This window comes from Carya illinoinensis, chromosome 16, assembly GCF_018687715.1.
Source record: "Carya illinoinensis cultivar Pawnee chromosome 16, C.illinoinensisPawnee_v1, whole genome shotgun sequence".
Classification (NCBI taxonomy): domain Eukaryota; kingdom Viridiplantae; phylum Streptophyta; class Magnoliopsida; order Fagales; family Juglandaceae; genus Carya; species Carya illinoinensis.
This window is the reverse complement of record NC_056767.1, coordinates 5750675-5773902: the sequence shown is the minus strand read 5'-3', so window position 1 is coordinate 5773902 and position 23228 is coordinate 5750675. Positions and strand designations below refer to the sequence as shown.

Genomic DNA, 23228 nt, shown 5'->3' with positions numbered 1-23228 from the left:
TCGAGGGGCCTTTGCTATGTTATGGGTCATTGGGTTTCACCCTGTGAGTCCACACAATTGTGGATGAATAGCAATAAAAACGAAACTTGTCACACACTTCCAAAACAAAATGGATCATAAAATTCACCCATTCTGTATAAGGGAAATAGAAATAAAACTGATATGATATTGAGTTTGGCTGTGATTTCTATTTGAGTCGAAATAAAACTCATGCTATCAGTCGGATGGAGACCCCTTGGCTGTTTGGATATTGTTGAGTTGAGTTGAGATGAATTGAATTCTTTATAAATAGTAGTGAGTTGAGATGGTGATATGAGTTTTATGGGACCTATCTAAAATGAGCTTAGATATATTTAGATATCAATTCTGCTACGGATAGTCAAATTCGTGCACACTTTGCTGACCTGGCAAGGTAATTTCGTAATTTTGAAGAGAAGCTTAATTAAAGAGTCCAGAGCACTTCATCTTTCTCGCTTAGTGCACGAACCAACAAGGCAAGAACGATACCCAGCCCCTTCTCATCTCCGCCATCGGCACGGCTCCGCACCGGCACGTCTCCTCCACTGGCACATCTGGGCATGGCTCTCTCACCATTGGCATATCTGGGCACGACTCTCTCGCTGCCGGCACATCTGGGCATCTCAAACTCAGGTTTCGCAGTCATCAAAACGAGGCCTTTGACTAGCAACAACCCTGATAACGAGGCCTTTCACTTTCTTTCACCGAAAGTTATTAGCTTCCCACAGTTCAATCAAAGAACAATATTGATTTTGCAGCCATTGTTATCCTCCTGATCCCACAATGCAAGGCTGTGATATTTATTGAGGTGGTTGTCATCCATTCAAATCCTAATTGCCCACTTCATTATTGATTGCATTTTCTTTAACATATGAAGTGGAATTTGTTTTGACTAGTGTAAAACTAATTTAACCCCACAATACGTAGCAGTTGGAAAGGATCATCAATACATGGCAGTAAATATAACCCCACAACTCAGAAGAAACAACTTATTCAAAAAATAAATATGATCTTCTAATCTTTTGATGTCTCAAAGGGATAGCAAACCCATATGAGCGAATGGTGAAATTGAAGTAGCAAAGAGAACAACTATATCAACAAGTAATAGAGAGAGAGAGACGGAGACAGAGATACTAAAGGGAAGATTAGAGTATATCTTCTTCGTCGTACCGACAAATGGAGTAGGTTCACTTTCAATCACGGGATGGAGGAGTGCAAATGGAGTGACTGCGATTGGCGATTGGCGTCTTCGCTGGTAACTTCGACAAAGGAGAGCTTCAGGGTAAACGGGGAAGAAGGAGAAGACATAAACGCTACAATAGAAGACATAAACGCTCCAATACACACTGTTTTATTAAATTCCCTTCCATGTCATCGGGTGTGCGCAAGGAGTGCACGAATTTGACTACCAATAGATTTTTCCTTTAGATATTAAGATGAGCTTACATGTATTTATGAGAAGTTGTAAAAGATTGTGGGTCCCGCCTATAAAGTTATATTATTTTGAAAAAGGTTACAAGTACAACGTGTAAAGAGGTTTTAAGTTGAGCTGAGTTTAGTAATTTAAGAGTTAAATATTTGGATGTTAGACTCATTTCGAAATTAGATTAAATTGAGTTGATCTCAATTGAGTATAATTTCCAAATGAGGCCTTAGGTTTTTGCCAAAATTCTAGGACTTAAGTGTTAGAAATACAGAAAAATGTAGCATCTCCAAAGCGTTTATTTAGTATTGAATATTGTCTCATAAATTCACTCGAGTAGCTATAAAATGTTGTGGGATCTATTTAATTTGTTTGTCTCTTTCTCATTATTGACTCTAAAATTTGATAAAAACAATCTAGAAGTTTCAAATCCTTCTCAAATCTGAATGCAAAAGAAACCATATGAGTTTATTCTTATTAAACTAATTGAATTATTCTATTCATATTCATATGCCAAACATTTGATAAAAGAAAAAAATCATAAATGAAAAAAAAAAATGTGATGTCTGGGCTTATGTTTATAATTTTTCATTAGACTTAACCACCGAGATTTTTTTTTTTTTTTCTGTTCGATATTAAAAAAGAAATGGTTAAGAAAAATTAAAATAAAACCAAAAAATTTAAGAAATAAAATGAAATTTCCCAAGGCTAAAAAAGCAACTAAATGTAGAGAAAAAATACAATTTAAAAAATTATCAAAGAAAAAGATCAACTTAGGGGAAAAGAAAAGGATAGCAACCATGCTAGCCATCACTTCATTTCTCTACCCTACAGAACAAACGGAGGCGTACATCCTTCTCCCTACGCATTTATTACATATGTCGGCTTGACGCCAAAAAGAATAGGTTAATGATTTGTAAAAGTCTTAACTATATAAATCTCAAGCAGACGTCTCATAAACTCAACTGAAAGGAGGGGATTGATAGGAGGGGTTGCTGCATCAAGAGGGGGACTAAGAATCAATCATTTATTATTTGTGGATGACTATTCTGTTTAGAAGGGCTAATCTCATAGAATGGTATAATATTCAAGCATTGCTGCACAGTTAAGAGATCGAGCTTCAGGGCAGGTTTTAAACGAGAATAAGACTACCATTTATTTCAATTCTAATACCTGTACAACTATTAGAAGACAGATTACACAAGCAGCAGGGTTTAAGGAATGTGACTCATATGAAAGATACTTAGGTTTACCAACTATGGTGGGAAGATCAAAGTATCATGCATTTCGATATTTGAAAGAGAAGATATGGGGGAGAGTGCAAAGTTGGAAAAAAAAATTATTAACACAAGTAGAGAAAGAAATGTTGCTTAAAGCTGTGATTCAAGCCATGCCAACTTTTCCCATGAGCCTATTCAGATTACCAAGGAAGTTGTGTGTGGAAATTACCTCTATTATGTCTAAATTCTGATGGGGTCATAAGGAGAATATGAGCAAGATTCCATGGAGAAGCTGGATTAGACTGGGGGATTCGAAGGAAAGGGGGGGTTGGGTTTTAAAGATGTAGAAGCTTTTAACAAGACCATGTTGACAAAACAGTGTTGGAGGCTCCTTAAATTACCTCATTCCTTGGTCTCTAGAGTAATGAGAGACAAGTATTTCAAACAAGGAGATGTATTGAATGCAAAGATTGGGAGTGGCCCTTCTTTTATTTGAAGAAGTCTGTTGTCTACTATGGATTTTCTTAAAGCTGGGCTAATATGGAGAGTTAGAAGTGGGGGCAGATAAACCTATGGAAAGATAGATGGTTGCCTATCCCTACTTCTTACCAGGTGCAATCTCCATTGGTGAATTTGGACACAGAAGTTACAGTTAGTGAACTTATAGACCAAGAGAATGGGGAATGGAGGACACAACTGATTATGGAAACATTTGCTACTACTGAAGCTGAAACAATTATGAATATCCCTTTTAGCAGATTGAGTAAGGAAGATCAACAAATCTGAATATACACAAAGAATGGGAATTTCTCTGTGAAGAGTGCTTACCATTTGGAGCAATTAAGGAGGAAAATGATTCAAGGAGAGGCATCGGGTTCACATGATGTAGCAGCTGGTTTTTGGAAAAATATCTGGAAATTAAGTGTAGAAGGGTAAGTTAAAATATTTCTATGGAAAATTGGTCATGATATACTGCCTACTAGAATGAATTTGGCCAAAAAGAAGATTGCAATAGATAGTAATTGTTCAATTTGTGGGAGGGAAGAGGAATCAACACTACATATAGTTTGGAATTGCCCTACTGCATCAGATGTGTGGTCCGAAAGAGGTAGTCCAGTAGAGAAATGGGGATATAATGAAGCAAACTTTATGGACTTATGGCAAAGATTAAATATGAAGTTAGGTCCAGAGGAATTCATTGTTGTTGCATACGGTATGAGACAGCTTTGGATGAGAAGGAACTCTCTTCTATTTGAAAGTAGCCTTGATCAGCCACGAAGTGTTATGCAGAAAGCTAGACAAAGCCAACATGAGTTTAGTGCTACACTGGAACAACAAAGAACAAGAAGGCATCAACAAGCAGTGAACAGATCAGTAAGTCATTGGCAAAAACCAGTCGGCCTCACTTGTAAAGCAAATTGGGATGTGGTACTCAATAAGGAGAATAAGAAGATTGGAATTGGGATAATAGTCAGAAATGGAGAGGGGGATAGCATGGCAGTAATGTGTTCAACTACAAACTATTTGACACAACTAGTAATTGCAGAGGCTTTGGCACTCAAGAAGGCTTGGGAGTTTTGTGTAGACCTGGGAATGGCACAAGTTATTTTTGAAGGGGATTGTCAAGTTGTAGTCAGGGATGTTAACAGTAAAGATGACAGCCTTACCAGCTATGGAAGTGTGATAACAGATTTTCGCATTATGTTAGCTGAGAGACCACAGTGGAGTACCAGCTTTACATATAGAGAATCCAACAATATAGCACGTGTTAGCAAAATTAGCTCTTTCATTACCTTAGGAAACTGTTTGGATTGAGGATGTACTCGAATAGGTAGAACAACTTGTAATGATTGAAAAATTTTGTAATGACCTTGAGATCAAGGAATGAATGACAGAGGCAATGATTTGATTCCAAAAAAAAAAAAAAAATTCTCGAGCAGACGTTTTGTAACTATATTGAAAATGTTAAAAAAAAGGAAAAATATACTTGCAAGCACAATTATGCACTAATCTGTCTGTGCACCAATGTGATGTGATTGGTTAAAAAGTAGATTTTATTGAAAACAGTGTTAATTTAAGTTTTAAGTATGAATAAATCAGTATTGATACACAGATTAATACGCGACTGTATTTGTATGTAGCAAAACTCTAAAAAAAAATCATTTTTTCTGGTGAAGTTTATTTTTTAACAAAATACCCGTGCAAGGCATGCTCACTTAAGACTAGTTAGACGTAGCATTACTCAAATAGTGTGACATAAGTGACACTTCGATCATTCCATCTTATTTTCTTTTCAAACATTACTCAAGCATAAATACTTTCAAACTAATTATTACAACTTTTTAAAATTTTAAACAAATATCAACATTTTTAAATCTTAAAATGAAAATAATATAAAAGCATTATATTATAACAATATTTTCAACTTTTTCTCTTTCATTTTCTGAAACTCAAAAATACTTAAATCAAACTATTTCATTATTATTTACAAATAATCTTACTATTATTTATAAAATTCTCATCTCACTTAAGGCCTTGTTTGGATTAAAAAAAACTCCAAATTCATCTCATATTATCTAATCTAATCATTACAACTTTTCTAAACTTCTAAATAAATTATAATAAATATTTTTTTTGAATTTTGTTTAAAAAAATAATATTTTAATAATATTTTATTTAATTTTTATATTATTTTATCTCATCCCGTTTAATTCAGATCAATTAACCAGTTCAACAAGCAGAAAGGGTGCAGCCGGCATTATTCACGAAGAAATAAATCAATCGCAAGCTAAAAACCTAGCTTGTCGCTTTTAGGTGTTGAGGGCCTGAGGCTCCTCGAAACCATTAATATTGGTTAAATAGCCTTTTTATATTTTTATCACTTCTTTTATATTCTTAAATATTTTTTAAAAAAGAATCTATAAATACGTTTAAATACACTTTCTTAACAATTAAATTAAAAATGAAACATAATAAAAAAATAAAACATCAATAGGGGACTTTTGTAATGCTGCATCCTCGGTGGATGCAGCATTTTTCTATTGGAATAAGACAGACCCGTGGCTACTGCAACCTCAGTTGGAAGTCATCCTCGGTATCTAGCCTCGGTGACTCTAGCTTTTTTCCTCTTTTTTTTTTTTTTTGTTTTGGTTCTGGATAGCAGAAAATTAATCGAGTCTTTCTTCACGTATGACATGCCTGCCATCACTGGAGATCATTTTCTTGAGCTAGAAGCGTCTCAACTACTTGTCTCATGCTGGGTCTTGCATCTTTTTCTTCCTCCGCACATTGTAGAGCAACCACAATCAGAGTTTCCATCTTTCCAATATCGTATTTACCTTTCAACCTTGGGTCTATGGTCTCTTCAAGCCAGGATTTAGTTGAAGCAACCCTATTCTTCTTTTCCCTCACCCACAACACAAGTCGTTTGTGCTGTGGCTCCCCTCCACTGTTTATGACTTGGACACCCTTTGTTGCATCCTTTCCGGTCACCATCTCCAACACAACAATCCCATAGCTATAAACATCTACTTTGGAGGTGATGGGCAATTTGAATACCCACTCAGGAGCCATGTATCCACGGGTTCCTCTCATCCTCGAGAAGCTTGAATTGTCGGTTTCTACTCTGCTTCGTAGTTTGGACAGGCCAAAATCAGCCACCTTTGGTTGATAATTACTGTCTAGGAATAAGTTTTCAGGTTTTACATCGCAGTGTAAAACCCACTCCAAGCACTCTTCATGCAAATAAGACAAGCCTTTTGCAGTGCCCAAGGCAATTTCAAACATTTTCTTCCAGTCAAGTGAATTGGAAGAGAGGTTGTCTGCCAATGAACCATGCTCAATGTACTCAGACACCAAAAGCCTGTGTTTTCCCTCGGCACAATAACCCCACATTTCTATCAAGTTTATATGGTTAAGCCTACCAATGATGCTCACTTCTGCTTGAAATAAATCTGCTCCTTCATTAACTTCGTGGAGTTGCTTGATTGCTGCAACTCGATTGTCCGCTAACACCCCTTTGTACACAATCCCTCCTGCACCTCTCCCAATCTCCTCAGTGAAACCCTTTGTGGCCTTCTTCAGCTCTGAATATGTAAATTTTCTGAATCCAGTGATGGCAGGAAGATAACCTTGCTTGTCTGCAGTAGAATTTTTGGAGGTTCTCATCAAGCGACACCACACCAAAAAGATACCCACAATTTCAAGTCCTCCTAATCCACATACAAACCAAAGCATGAATTTCACTGTCTTGTTTACCCGGCTTTTTAAGTATACTCTTTCCAGTAGCAGCAGACCTTCACTCGAACAATTTAAACCGATTTCTTCTGCAAGATTGGCGTTTGAGAGGAGATTCTTTTCTGGCACTCTCAGATAGAAGCTTCCTTCAAAAGAAGGCACACGATTTCCGTTCATCAATAGAATCTTGGGGTAACAATCTGAATTACCTTTAGTCGTGCTAAAGCTGTATTGGAATGCTTTGCAGTCGGCCAATTCCAAACATAACTGCTTGCATTGATCAAGTGTATAATTGTAGGAGATATTATAATCATAACCATAGAAATCAATATGGGAAAGCTGCAAAAAATGGAACTTGCTTTTCCCAAAAGAGAGATTCAATTCGGGTTCACACCCTTTAGACCAATCGGTATGATTTATCATCTTATATCCTGGAAGACACGAGCAATTTCTACCAATACCAGGAACATAACTGCATATACCGTTAGCTCCACAAACACCATGAATATTGCAAGGTGCCTGTAAGGCCTGCCAGGAAACAACCCACATCTCGCCCTCCTCGTCCCAACTGTACAATCGAAGATTACCATCGTAATCAAGGGTCAATCTTCTATGGAGCAATTTCCCGTAGTCGGCTGACGAAAATGTAAATTTATCGGAAGAACTAAAGTTCCCGAAGGAATCAAGCACTGCGATTCTACTACTGTTGTACACGAACCTTCCGGCTAGCACGGGCATAAGCCATGGTGGAGGCCAGTAAAGACTGGAAAGTTCAGCCCCATCATAAAGAAGGTTGAGGACGTTATCATTATCGAAAAGAAGCTTGTAGAAGCCCGAGGAATAGTTGGTCTGGCTTCTCGAGGAGACAAGCTTTGTACTTCTAGTTAGTAATTGCTGGGGAAGCAAGGTATCTGTGGGAAAGTCGAAGCTTTCCCATAAATTTTCACCTCCCAAAGTTCGTAGGACAAGATTACCAGTATCGTAAAGATGTAATTCTAAAGATGAGAAAGAAATAGTGTTTGTCTCCCAGACGGTGAACTCACCGGCGTCGGTTAAGATAATATTGCCAGTTCTGAGCAGGGAGAGCTTCGATTTCCTTCCGTTAACCGGTTGGTCTTGGTTGGCCATCCAGACAACGGTGTGGTCCTGAATCCTCGAGGGTCGGGAGGCGAACCATATGGCAAAGCAATAAGCATTGTCACCGACGGAGTAAAATCCAGCGGAAAACACTCCATTCGGCGAAGTCAAAACATCTTCCGGTTTCTCGCTGGAGAGAGACAAACCTTCGCTTAAAGTGTGATTTGCGGATGTCACCTGAGCAGACAATGCCGAGAAGAGGATGAACAAGATCATGCCCATGAACTTCATCGAATGGAAGCTCAAAAGGAGAGGCGGTGTAGGAAAGATGCGCAGAGGCGCACGCAGCAGTGAGAATGCCCTTTACCCTTTACTCCTCGCTCTTTTTGGGTTTTTAACGCGTAATTGACTGGGTGGGTAAGAAAGTCACTGACGTGCACAAGGCGACGAAGCAATTGCAGCGACGCGCGTCCACACTCTGATCGGGTCGTCATTGTTTTTATAATTAAAGAAAACTTGGCGGACACGAGCTCTTGAATTGTATTTATGTATTTAAATTAGCAAAAATATATATATATATATATATTTTTTAAAGGCGGGTAGCACTTCCAACCTTTATTTAAAAAAAGAAAAAAAAAAAGAAAAACGACCCTCACTTATAACCAAAAAAGCCGTAACAAAAAATCCAAAACCCAAACTCAACAAGCCACAAAAAATAACGAAAAAAATGAACACACCTCCAACCAAAATTACGGCCTAATACTAGGCAAATCAAGAAAATCCAAACGTAACAAACCTCTCACACGAAGGGGCAACTCATTGGACGCTCCATATGTACAATTTAACCCCTCCTTCCCTTGCCTTGTCAAAAAATTTGCCACTTTATTTTTCTCTCTATATTGATGAGACACCATGTAATTAATACTGATTAACGCCAACAAGAGTTCATCCCAAAAATTTCATAAATACCATACAGTACAAGACTTATTTCTAAGCCACAAAACCACCAAAGCTAAATCACATTCAATTGCAATATTTCGAAAGTTTAACTCCTTACAAAGCAATAAACCACAAGTGAGCGCCTTTAGTTCCGCTGCATTATTGGTTCCAATACCAAAGTTGGTTGAAAATGCCGTTAAAAATTTTCCTCTATCATTCCTCATAACCCCACCCCTTCCACAACTACCTAGATTACCTCTACAAGATCCATCCACATTTAATTTCACCCTACCTTCCCTCGACCTAGACCATGAAATAAGTTTCAGTCTCCTCACTGAAATCTCCTGGATAGGGACTTCCAATTTCGAGAGCACACATCAATCCACATTTGATAAGGATCCAACCTTCGTCATCTTACTCGAAATCTGCTACAGCCAAAATTTAATCAAGAGCCATATTGTTTCCACCGTATCGTACATATCTAACATTCTAGCTGCACATCTCCACTGCCATAATCTCTAGGAAATGATGCTCAGAAGTAAGCCAATCAACATCCCTCGCTGCAACATCTTCTTAGCACATCGAAACCAGCAATAAGATCTTGCCTACCAACTGTTATACCACATACACTGGATTCCCAGAGCTTGAGCTGCCCTTCTCCAGACTGTGTTAGCCACCTCTCCGAGCATAACACATGATCATGATCCTCCGCTTTACTAGTTGAGCAGTAGCAAACACAATGAGATGCTAAGGGTATTCCAATTAACTGAACTCTTTCATCCATTGGTAAGCAATTGAATCTAGCCTTCCACATGCAAATTGAGATTATTATTTTTTTTGGTATCAAATTACACCATATCCACTCTAAACCTTCCAGTTGGGGCAACTTTATGCGAGTTATTTCCCATGTTGTTAATGTTGAGAAATGCCCATCACCACTAGGATGCCAAATGAAAATATCCTTACCAAGTCTTCTTCCTAGAACCTTTGCTATTATCTCATCCACTTCTGTAGAATCAACCAAGTTAGAGAACAACTCCTGATCCCACTTATCATCCACCCAACACTCCTTTATTTCTAATCAAGGTTGTGCTACACCAGGCACACAAGCAGCAAGAGGCCCCAACGTTAGCCATCGATCAAACCAAAAAGAAACCGCTCCCTTCCGCACTTTTATTGACATATTTTCCATCACCACAAGCATCACCATACAAATGGACTTCCAAAAGTCTAAGTTTGAGCTTCTAACTTTAGCTTCCAAGAAATGTTTACCTTTCAAACACTTAGCTTTAAAAAACCAAGTCCACAAGTTATCAATAGACAGCAAACGCCAAGCAAACTTCATGTGTAATGCCCTTTGAACCTCAGAAAAATCTCTAACACCAATCCCTCCTTCCAAAGTTGGCTTACACAGCTTCAATCACACCATCCATTTCAGTTTATTCCTGGCATGATCCCCCACCCCAAAAAAAAAAAAAAAAAAAAAACGAAGCCAATATAGAATTCAATTTCTATAACACAAGCTTTGGAATATTTAAAACTACCAACAAGTGTGTTGCCATACTAGCTAGGACATGCTTAAGAAGAATCAATCTCCCACCTTGTGATAACAATTTTACTTTCCAGCTAGCCACTTTGTTCTGAACCTTATTTACTAAGAGCTCTTGCACCCTCATAGTCAATCGCCCAATAACAAGTGGCACACCCAAATAGCAAGTGGAAAACTTCCCTTCTACAAAACCTGTAAGCCGAAGTAAGGACATCCGTCGAGCCACAGAAATTCTAAGAAAAAAATAAAGCCAACTTTGCTTTGTTAATCATTTGTCCCGACTATAACGCATATTTGTCTAAAGTTTTCAGGAGCTCCTTCAAAGAATTCTTTGTGCCATTAGTGAAGATCAATAAATCATATGCATATAACAAATATGAAATTAAAGGAGCCCCATGAGGATGGGCAAAACTCCCTATTCTCCCTTGCTCGAAAGCCTTCTTCAATAACCTGGAAAGCACCTCCTCCATAATAATAAACAAATAAGGCGATAAAGGATCACTCTATCTCAATCCTTGCAAGGGTTGAAAAAATCTTTTATAAGTCTCATTCATCATAATAGAAAACCATAGAGACTTAATACATATCTTTATCAATCCATAAAATTTTTCTAAGAATTTGAAACTTGCCAAAACAGTCAATAAAAAATTCTAATCCACTCGGTCATATGCTTTGGCATATCAATCTTCATTAGAACATTTATGCCACTAGTCTTCTTATTAATAGATTTCACCATCTCCTGAGCCAACGAGATATTCTCAAAAATACTCCTCCTTGGTACAAAAGCACCCTGCTCATGAGAAATAATCTGAGAGATGAATGCTATCATCCACCTAGCTAAAACAATTTTGAAAAAATCTTATAGGCCACCGAGCATAAACTAATTGGTCGGAACTTGTCAAAAATTTTTAGATCCTACACTTTACAAATAAGAACAAGAAAAGAAGACGAGTAAAACCTCAACAAATCACTACCCAAGAAGAACTCCCTTGCAACCTCCACCACATCATCCTTAACAATCTGATCCCAACAAATAAGATGGAATGTCGACCCAAAACCATCTGGTCCTGGACTACTCAACTTTGGAATAGAAATAAGTGCCTCTCTAACCTCATCTTTAGAAGGCATTTGACAAATAGCCTCATTTTCCTCCACCAAAATCACCCTTTTTACTACCTGCGACACATCAACCTGAGATCAGGTACTTCCTCCACAAAGGAAATCCTGAAAATGCCGAACAGCTCCATTATGCACCTCTTCCGGAGTTCGCAACTCCACCCCATCCACCAACGTCATTGACCATATAATTCCCCTCTTTCTCTTCATATTGGCAACAACATGAAAAAAAATTTTGAATTTTGATCACCCTCTTCAAGCCACTTTTTTTTTTCGCTATTTGCGCCAACCAGATCTCCTCTTTTGTTCACAGTAATTTAGTTCTGCCTTTGACACCAACAACTTCATTTCCAAATCTGTTTGGTAAACTTATTGAAGTTGCTCCTCTATCATCTTAACTCACTCCTCAATCTCCTTGATAGTGTTAGTTACATAGCCAAATACATTTTTGTTCCACGCTCACAAAACCACCTTCAGCTTTTCAGCGTTGCTGCAAGCTTTATCAAGCCCCTTTCCGTCGTAGGTTCTCTCCAAACCGCTGCCACACATTCCTGAAAAGTAGGATGTTGAATCCACATATTTTGAAAATGGAAAGGCATAGGACCATATTTTTCATCAACCACCGATCCCCTAATAAGCATCGGGCTGTGATCAGACATCTTCTAAGATAAATACTCCATGGACGCCAAAGGATAATAGTGCATGAAGCTCTCATTCATAAAAGCTCTATCCAACCGAGCCCAGCTACATGCATAATCCGCCTGGCCATTACACCAGGATAGTTTTCAACCCCTTATAGGAAGCTCCAGCAATCCACAAGAATTTAAGCATCCATTAAAATCTTCCATAGCCACAAGTGATCTTAGGTTACCACCAACTCTCTTGCCATCATCTCGGATAATGTTGAAGTATCCTGCAATCATCCATGAACCATCCCCATTATGACTCTCTAGCGCTTGCCATAGCTCCTGTCTATTTAGATAATTGCATTTAGCATATACAAAACATAAGCTCAATTTCTTATTCGCATGTTCAAAGCAACTAGTCAAAAACTGGTCATTCATACCTATAATATTAACTACAAAGTCATCCTGCCACAAAAGCTACACTTTGTCCCCTACCACCTCATCAGAACAAAAATTTTGAAAACCAAGAAAGCTAGCTAGCTTGGGTAATTTATCCTCGTCTACAAATGGTTTCAAAATAGCCACAATCGAAACATTCCACTTCTTTACTAAACCTCTAAGCCTCTTCCGCGACTTGCCTAAACCTCGCACGTTCCATACTAGAACATATCCAATCATAAATTAAATTTTGAAGGCCGAGACAAAACCTGCTGTGATTGCCGCAACACCATAGCATTTTTATTCTTTAATTGACCCTCAGACAATTTTCCATCTCTCTTATTCGACTCATATCCTTTCTCATTGGCAAACCATTGTAGGGAACCATCTTCCTCACAGTCCGACAGATGGCCATTCCTTTCTAAAAAATCATGATCCACACCCCTTCTCTCTATTTCAAGACCATTATCAATTATTCTCGAAGACCCTTCATCATCCCACACCATTCTGTTTTCCCCATCCACTAATAAGAAATCCACCACTGGGGAAGCATGCACATTGATAGGTGTCCCTTCCTACCTAAACATTCCTTCCTCTACCTATTTACTTTTGTCCCCTGCACCCTCCATCAAGATTCTTGTCAAAGGATTAGCATCATGCAATCCTAAATCTCCATTCTCATGCACAACCTGCAACTCTTCACCAAGAATACTCACGTCAATCACATCAGTCCCCTCAGCCCCCTCCATCTTCATTGTTTTAACCCCCACTTGTTCCTCCAGACCAACAATTCCTTCATATTGGACCAACACCATATTAGACACATCCACAACCTTCTCCTTATTAACTTGTGATGTTTATTTCCAGGAAACTCTTCATATTTGTATTTATGTTTTACTATATTAAGCTTTCCTATTATTAGTCTGAGTTGGAAGTTGTATTTCTGTTTTAAATGAATTTTGTGAGTCTCTATGTAAGCTTATAAAAGCATGAACAATGGAAGATGAATAGCAGAACCATAGTATCAATCCGTGAACTAAAAGGGTTAAGGTTTCTCAAGTAACTCCTCTATTTTCTCTGTTTTTGCTTCCTTAAAACCAACACTCCTCTTGTGCCTTAGGTTCCTTCAGATCTTGCCACTGAAGCCACACTTCCTTATTAACACCTTTCTTTCCACCCTCCTTCCTATCTTCCACACACCTAGCCCCTGTCTTCCCCAACCTGCACACTACCTCAGTATGGCCTTGACACTGACATGTACAACAATACAATCCCATCTTCTCATATCGAACAGGCTGCCACATTCTCTTTTTTGCCACCATGATCAGGAACCCCAGAATCATCTCAGCTGATAAATCAACCTCAACGTAGATCCGTGCATCCATAGCCTAAGTTTTGTTCAACGTTGCATTATCAGTACCCAGATATCTGCCAAACCTACTAGTAAAAATTTAAGGCAATCCTTGCAATACAAATGCATCAGCAATCCCAGTAGAAAAATCCATTAAGCCACCATGGATGGTTCTTCATACAAAGAAAACTCTTTAGCCCAATGAAAAATTCTAAAACTGCACCCCTTAATCACATGGCACTCCCGTGCCCAACCATGAAAAAAATCCCTTTCGCTCACCATCTGCACCAAGACATGATAGTCATCCATGAAACTCACGGTAGGGATTTCTAAGAGGCCCCACATTTTGACAATTGCCAATCAAACCACATCAATTGTGGGCCTTTCATGTAGAAACTTCAAAACCATTGCAAACCTATACTCCTCTGCTGCCTTATTCATCTCTACCTTCGTAAAACTAAAACCCAACTCTCCATCGACTTCAACCGGATACCTTATAGGCATCTTGAAGCCCGATTGAGTGTTTTTATGTGCCAACGCCTGCATGTAGGACTTTTGAGAAGCCCCACCATCCTTACCACCCAGCACTCCGCTTGAACCACCAGGGTGCCCATTCGGACAAGACCTTCCTGGCTCCAAAGACACTAGAGGGCTTAGGGACGCCGCCATGGGTGGAACCCTAGGAGAAACCCCAAAGAAGATACGTAGAAAACAAACCCTAGTAGCCTCCAAAAAATCGCTTGCCACGACATGCTATTTTGGAAAAATATATTAATTTAATAAATGTGATTTTTTTTTAGTAAAAATATTGTTCACAAGTGTCCATATATACGGATATGGTTTGCATATAGAAGGGATCAAAACCAGGGGTCCAAGCTTAAGGGAAAAGGCCGAAAGTGTCATGGGATTAGGAATGCTCCAAATCCATACACTAGTTTGATATTGCCATGCATACACCAGTGAATATTATTTCAATCATTTGGATAGAAAAATAGAGTGTTTGATACCTAAATCTACAAACTAAAAAATAAGCAAATTGAGACTATAGGAGTACTTACAAAAGCGGTGCTTCTACTCTAAAATCTACAGACTACTATAATGACTACTATCCTCATACGTGTCTGCCCTTTAAATATTTTAATATTGAAGGGTTAAACATTTAAAATGAAGACTAGAATAGAGACTCAAATTGATATTATGCCTTTACTTAAGGCAATTTAATAGTTTAAATAATTGATCAAAGATGTAATTAGTTGTGCAGTGATACAAGATTTTTTTTATAAAAAAAAAAAAAAAAAAAAGGAACCTCCAAGAAAGATATGGACCTATTCAGCATGTCCCTCTAAGCACGTTCCAATCCTTGCTTTCTCAACATTATTGTTTCTGTTGATGTCGTGTTTCGCAGCTTGAGCAACTTCGCAGTGGGTTAATCAGTTCCTACTAAAATAGGAAAAATGAGGGCTTGAGGTGTGCAGGACACCTCCAATGCCTAAGTTAGTTGGGATTCTAAGTCTATGATTTAAGGGAGCTCAAATGAAAGTACTTAGAAAGTTTTTTGCCCCCATAAGGGGGGGTATATATACCTGGTTGGGGTAGTCCTTTGGCAAGCCTATCGTGGTGATGGCACTTTGTACTCAGACCATGCCCTCTCCCAATGTTCTACCATATGACAAGCCATCCATGCTTGATCGTGGTGACTGCTGACTGTCTAGGGCCCATGTTGTGGCGTGTCCATCTCGGTCAGGCCCACCTACCTTCCAGGTTTGTCCAATCGTCGGTGCCCAGGGCCAAGGTTGTCCCTGACCTTGTGCGTATGGATTGTTGACCAATAGAGGTGCCAAGTCTTCTGACTCAAGTCAATGTACCGTGCATGCTACTTTGCTACTTCTTTCTAGGCTTCCTGGGCCAACCTCTCCCTTCTTGGCCTAGTCTAGCCCATCCTATTCATTCATACCAATTTTCTTTTGCTAGCCTGTCCTTAGACCCATTAATGCTTGGCCTTTGTGGTTTGGCCCAACACTAGGAACGAGCCCTTCACAATTCCCACCAATTACCACCACTAATCTTGGCTCAATTCTTAAATGCCACAAGTAGGACAATATGAAAACTTCATTTTTTTTAGAAAAAAGAACCATTGTTACAGACATTATTAGTATGAGAAATGCTACTTGTCATCCACACGTCACACACTAACATGTGATTTGTTATTTTTATCCTTCTATTTAAACATACATATTTACATATCAATATTTGTGTGTTTAAATAAAATGACAAAATAACAAATTATATGTTGGTGTGTAGTGTAGGGAATGATAAGAAAAATTTTTCTAAAAAAAACTCTCAACCCTACTGTTGATGATGGCACTGGGAGGCTTGTTAGCAGCTAGAGGACGAGATTCTTACATCAAAAGTGTGGAATTTTTATTAGAGATAAGAGAAAGGATATTTGTAATCCTAGCGTGTGTAAGTGCCGCACAATCTTTTTGAAAAAAGTGAATAAATATGATATCCATGTTAAAAAAAATAATCTTTTAATAGTGGATCTCAGTTTTTTCCTAAGAGACTACGTGGTATTTGGATTGTATTTAGCATTACCTAGTAAACAAAAAAAACAAAAGTTGAGAGACTTGAAGAATTTGTCCATTTCAATGGTTTTAATGCTTTGATTCATGCTCAAAATTAGAGCATTAAATGGGATAGAGTATGGACTTCAAACTTCAATACTTTTTTGATTTTATATGAAATCACCAATTATTCTAAAAATTTAAATTTATAAAAAAAATTAGAATTAATTGTTTATATTATATTTTTAACAACATCCGTATATAGAACTTTTGGAAAGAAAAAGTTCATTGAAACACTTGGGTGGGTTGAATGCATGGTTTTTGAGAACGTTTTTGCCATCTCTACCCATAAATTATATAAGGAAAATGCTATTTGGCCCCTTCAATGTTACTACTCAAAACAACTGCTTGAGTATTTTAATTTTTATTCTTAATGGTTAAGGAATATTAGTGAAGTTATATATTTTTTTAATTTTTTCTTAATGGGTAGGGATGTTAAAAAATGTTTAAAAGAAAATGAAAAAAAAATACATTTGTATTAGCAGTACATCCCATGATAAACGTTGGGCGATCGACTAGCACCATTTGTTTTGCAAGGAATTGGGGGACAGAGGAAAGGAATTCTATGGGTCGAAAGGGAAAAAAGTACTCTAAATCTCAAGTAACTAACTAACTTCAAGGGACTTCAATTTCTTGCCTTCTTACCAAAAAGTTATGGCACAAAACTAAGTTTCTATTATGCTCGATTTCTCAACTTCGTTATTATTATCATTATGACAAGAAAAAAATCTATTTACAGCCCTTATAGTTCGAAAACTACGTTGCCACAAAAAGTCCTATAGTTCAAAATTACATTGTCACAAATTACATTAGTACAAAAACAATCCGAGCCAGTTCAAAAATTACATTGCCACAAGGAATTGAAAATGCAACATTATCACAAAAAAAAACTTACAAAAACTCCACAATAACAATCTCATGAAAAGCTTGGGAAGATTGCAACAATCACTCTTTAAGAATCATTCAGATCGAAATGACATCTTTATACTTGGTTTATATGCCTTAGATTTTGAAATGGCCTCATATTCTCCATAGGATGATATCTCAGTACAAGAAAAGTCATTTGTTTGGCAGACAATTTTCGCCGGGAATATAAGCCCGAAACGTTGGAAAAGAGTAGTTGCGGGGATTTTTTAGTCTCACCACTTGGCCGCTGTTAAAGTTTCCGAATTACTCTGTTGCAGAGATTTTATAAAACATCTCACAAATATTGAGCTATTACCAGTGCTCACATTGGAGGCAGATAATCGTAAAATATGTCGAAAATAAGTCATTAGGTTGGGCTATCAATCACCTAGGATAATCATTTTGCGGCAGTTACGCTCTCAGGAAAAAACTATTGCCGGTGGTATTTGTAATGATGTTTAAAACTTTTTGCGGCAAACTATATCGCCGCTAATCTATTTCCATCAATTGTATTAATCTCCCAGGTATTCATTTTGCGGCAATCCATATAGCCGCAAAAAATAAGTTATGTGGTTAGGTGTCACTGCTAGTAAGTAAAGAGCATCATCCAATATCGTGGCTAGTGCTTTGTTGCAGTGGCTTATTTTCCAAAGTTTTGAAATCCGTTCCGGAGACCATTCCGGTCGAGGCACTGGAACGGAATATTTCGGTACCGGTACATTTCGGTGTACCGTTTCAGGATTAATTATATATTATATATAAATATTTATATGTATATATAAACTAACAATTAATAAAATAAATACATATATATGTAAGTGTGTGATATGTATATGTGTATATATATAGAAGAATTAAAGATTTATAAAATGAATATATATTGAAAAAAATCATAAACTTGAGTTAAGACACAAAAATAAAGGAAAAAAATTAAAGAATAGACAGATTATTAAAAGTAACAATACTTCTAGTGCATGGAAAGAGGTATTTGAATTCTAAAAGTACAATTTTATTCATTATTTTTCAACTTATTTACAAGAGAGTTTTTTTTTTGGGGGGGGGGGGGGGGACCGGAATTACTATTCTGGCCGGAATACCGGAATTCCGGCCGGAATTGATCGGAACGGCCGGAATTTGACCCGGAACGGACTAGACACATATCCGGTTCCGGTCACTGTTCCGGCACGAAAAATTCCGGCCGGAACAGAACGGTTTTTAAAACCTTGTTATTTTCCCCACTAATATTTCTGTCCATCATATTAGTGGCAATTAATCCTAAAAGATGTCACAAATAAAGAATTAAATCTCCCATATATACATTTTGCGGTGATCCATATAGCTGCAAAACATAAGTTCTAACGGTAAGACTTGCCACTTATAAGTAAAGAGCACCACCCAATATCATGGCTAGTGCTTTGTTACGGTGGCCTTTTTTGCCGCAAATAAATCCGTTTGTTTAACATCACTTTTGTGCAAATGATCATGGCCGTAAATAATATATAACCGCACGTGTTTGGTTTCAGCTAATATTTGCATGGTGATGTGGTTTGTAGTTGGAGAAAGATCAAAAACATTTAAAGTATCAGACACATTGTACTCACCTGGAAGATTCACTTTATATGCATTATCATTAATTTTCTCAAGAATTTGGAATGATCCATCTCCGTGAGGAAGCAACTTAGTCCTTCTATGAGTTGGAAATTTTTCTTTGCGCATGTGAACCCAAACCCAATCTCCGGGTTCACAGATGACACTCCTTCACCCTTTATTGGCTTGGGAAGCAACATTTTCATTCTTTTGGATAATTTGAAGCCGTACCCTTTCATGAAGTGATTTCACTAACTCCGCATTCTTTTGTCCATCCAAGCTACTCCTGCCATCAACAGGTAAAGGCATCAAATTTAAAGGAGTAAGTGGATTAAATACATAGACAACTTCAAAAGGAGAATATGAAGTAGTAGTATGCATGGTCTTATTATATGCAAACTCTATAAATGGCAAACAATCCTCTCAAGTTTTTAAATTCTTATGAACAACAATGCGTAAAAGTTGGGTTAAAGTCATATTAACTACTTCAGTCTATCCGTCAGTCTGTGGGTGACATGTAGTGGAAAATAAAAGTTTGGTATCCAATTTCCCCCACAACACCTTCCAAAAGTAGCTAAGGAATTTAACATCCCTATCAGAAACAATACTCTTATGCATATCATGGCTCTGGGGTGTCTCGGGAAGCCTCTGATGCCTAAGTTAGTGATGGTTCTATCTTGTATCAGCAAAGAGGAATTTAGGTAAAGTGCTCCGTATGAGGAAGAAGCTGGCCCCCTAACATGAAGGTCAAGGGATCTTATATATAGCACCCCAGGGGCCAAGGGCCATACCCTACGATCTGAGGAAGGGAAGTCCCCCCCCTTCTCGAAGCTCCCTCCGCCATACTGCTTTTAATGTAGCGTGGTCCTCTGGGTTCAGTCATTAATGCGGTGTGATCTCCCCATGTAGCCTTGGAGTCTCATCCCTTCTCTTTGGCGTGCTTCTTTCCCCTTCCTCTAGTTTGGCTTCCCGTGCTCTTCGTGTAATGTCCCATCTTGACCCAGACAGGCATGCCCAGCTTACATGGGATGCGAGTCCTTCTCCGGTCATTAAGGGGTTTTGTGGGCCTGGGCCAAGCTTCTCGGGTTTTCTAGGGTGGGGAGGAACTGCCTGATGCCTGTTCTGGGCCGGTCTTTGTAGGCCTCGAGCCCTTGGCGAAAATCCCCCCAACTGACTGGATAAAATAATTAAACTCATTTTAATCATATTCTCGGCCTCTATTACTTCTAAATCTTTTAATCTTTCTACCAAATTGATTTTCAACTTCATGGAGGAATTCTTTGAATTTTTCAAAAGCATCACTTTTATTTTTTAATAAATAAACATACGTAAATTTTGAAAAATCATTGATAAACTAATAAAATATCTATTTCCTCAACGAGTTAAAATTCTTTCGAATTCACAGAGATCAGTGTGAATTAAATCTAACAATTTGGTGCTTTTCTCAACATTTTTATGAGGCCGTTTTGTAATTTTTGCTTGACTAAAAATTTCAAATTTTTGAAAAACATTTTTCAATTTGGGAATTAATTCTAAACTTGTCATGATTGCAACATATCTACTATTAATATGACATAAACGTGCATGCCAAAAATTAAAAGAAGAAAGCATATAAACATAAACATTTGATGCTTTATTATCAACATTCAATTTAAACATTCCATCACAAACATAGTCTTTGCCCACAAAAACTCTATTTTCAGTAATAACATATTGATCAGATTCAATAATTTGTTTGAAGCCTGCTTTGTCGAGTAAAAAACTCGATATCAAATTTTTCCACATAGATAGTGTATAGAACACATTTTTGAGCATCAATATACATCCAAAGGTGAATTTCAACTCAACCTCACCACTCCCAATAACCTTGGTTTTACTTAAATCACCAAGCGTAATTGTTTTCTCTTCTTTAGATGGAGTATACTTTTTGAATCAATCTTTATCATAGCAGACATGTCTATTGGCACCAGAATCTACCCACCACCCTTCAACAAACTAAACCATGGTAATGTATGTAATTATTGCTACAAATGGCTCATCAGTTAAGTTCACTTGAGGATTATTTCCTCGCTTTCTAAATTTGCAAATTCGAGCAAAGTGCCAACTTTTGCCACATACAAAATAAGCTTGATTTTGTAAAAAAAGATCTTTGGTTCTTATTCTTTTAGCTTGAAAAGCCCTTTTTGTGAGGTCTACTAAATTTTTTAAAAACTTTTCTTTGCGGCTTCAAAAAACTATTTCTTGAATTCCAACAATTGGGCAAGACACAATTTTCATAAAGTAAACTTACCTTTGTCGTGAGAACATTCGAGACATTCAAAAGGCTTCGATTGATGATACTTCCATCTCTTGAAATAAGCTCCCTTGAAACTGAATGGCTTGTTGAGATCTCCAACGCTTTCCGTGCATTTTTTATTAGTAAGCTCCATGTAAAATCTCCTTAAAAATTGTAGGGCAGGTTTGACAAGTGGGATGAGACACAAAATTCTCATCTCATCTCATTATTACAACTTTTTCAAATTTCCACACAAAATAAAATAAACAATTCAACTTTTTCAAATTCAAAAACAATAATAATATTAAAAGATAACATTTTAAACTTTGAACTAAAACTAAAAATTATCATCTCACTATCCAAACCTAATACACAATAATATAATAAAAACTACAAAGAAATTAATATTCAAATGAAACCAGTTTAAACTGAGGTACAGAAATCTCGCTCTCTTTAAGGATTTTCAAGCTCTCTGCGGTATGTAAAGTTTTAATTGAACACATTGCAGCAGACCTCCTCTTTAGTTGTCTCCTCCAAGATACAATAACCCAACAGATCATCGTATAACTAGATTCAATTCTACATAAGTTGTTGAGCCCAAAATTCTACTAAAAGAACACCTATCTTTTGTCTAGAAAAATTACTCTAAAAAATATCTACGTAGACACTTTGATTTGTCTATCAATTTTTCTCTATTTCGTATGGAAAGAAACACACAAGAATGAAAAAAGGAACCTCAGACATAAACGACAAAAAGGAATAAAGAGAAGGAAAATGCTAGTTGAACCATGAAAATTGACCGTTTAACTTTTTTATTTTATTTTTATTTTTTAATTTTACTTAATAATTAAGAAAATAAATATTAGTGAATTGATATGTTTTATTATTTATTAAAAATATTTAAAATTGTGTAGAAAATAATTAAAAGAAAATTAAAAAAAAAAATACATTTATACTGCATCAGTTTACTTAATCGGTTAACCATCGGTACTAATAGCATTGTCCTAAAGAGAATAGAGGCAGCCCACGAAGTCACAAAAATCGCTATGCTACAGGAGCTTAAAGCACATAAACAGGCAAGGAATTAAGAGAGAATTAAAGAGATAAAAAGATTGACGGCTCTCCCATAATCTTGCTTTCTCATAGCCATTAAAAGCAAATATTATAAGATTTATTTTTGTTAGTCGGTTGTTCACTTTGAAATATTGGAAGTCGAAAAATATTGAATAAATCAGCTTCCTCAAGAAAGAAAATGATTTCGTGTAATCCTTTCTCAACAAATTTGAAGAATTCAATGTAATCTATAAATTAATAAAATTGCAATACCGTTTTCTTTCTAAAAATAAAATGTCATATATAAAAATGTTTACTCAAATACAATCTATTAAAAATACCGATAGGTGGCGTACACATTTCTTATTCCCTCAATTGGTATCTCATGTGTGTTTCATAATCACAAGAATTAACTCCATAAGTGATTCATGGAGTCTATCGTAGGCATTTAGAGATAAGAAAAAACAATAAAACCATTGATTGCTGTTGCTTGAGAGTAATGAAGCAACCAAGGCCAGATATGAGAATTGTTTTTGTATTCACATATGTCGTGAAGTCAACTCGGTTGCCCACAAGCTAGGGAAGGATGCTTTTAAGTGTAACAGATCGTATAGTTGACATAGAAAACCTTCCTAACTGTTTACTTTCTTTGTATTAGCAAAAGTTTATTAATGAATGAGGTTTTTTCAAAAAAAAAAAGCTAATTTATTTTGTTAAAAAATAGTATTGCACATCATTATTTAATTTTATTAATGAACTCTAAGCAAGTATATATATCATAACTACATCA

At 37.0% G+C, this 23228-nt stretch overlaps 2 protein-coding genes across 2 annotated transcripts; one reads left to right on the top strand and one right to left on the bottom strand.

Moving 5' to 3' along the window:
- The first annotated feature begins 3645 nt into the window (after positions 1-3645).
- On the top strand, positions 3646-4476 carry LOC122298737. Its single transcript, XM_043108599.1, has one exon. The coding sequence runs from the start codon at positions 3646-3648 to the stop codon at positions 4474-4476; it is 831 nt and encodes a 276-aa protein (XP_042964533.1).
- A 1110-nt stretch (positions 4477-5586) lies between these two features.
- LOC122298426 (putative receptor protein kinase ZmPK1) lies at positions 5587-8401 on the bottom strand. Its single transcript, XM_043108157.1, has one exon. The coding sequence runs from the start codon at positions 8263-8265 to the stop codon at positions 5866-5868; it is 2400 nt and encodes a 799-aa protein (XP_042964091.1). The 5' UTR covers positions 8266-8401; the 3' UTR covers positions 5587-5865.
- Between the last annotated feature and the right edge of the window lie 14827 nt (positions 8402-23228).

What these genes read in the sequence shown, in the direction of transcription:
- LOC122298426 (XM_043108157.1), bottom strand. Translation starts at nt 8,265, where the DNA reads ATGAAGTTCATGGGCATGATCTTGTTCATCCTCTTCTCGGCATTGTCT.
- LOC122298737 (XM_043108599.1), top strand. Translation starts at nt 3,646, where the DNA reads ATGAATTTGGCCAAAAAGAAGATTGCAATAGATAGTAATTGTTCAATT.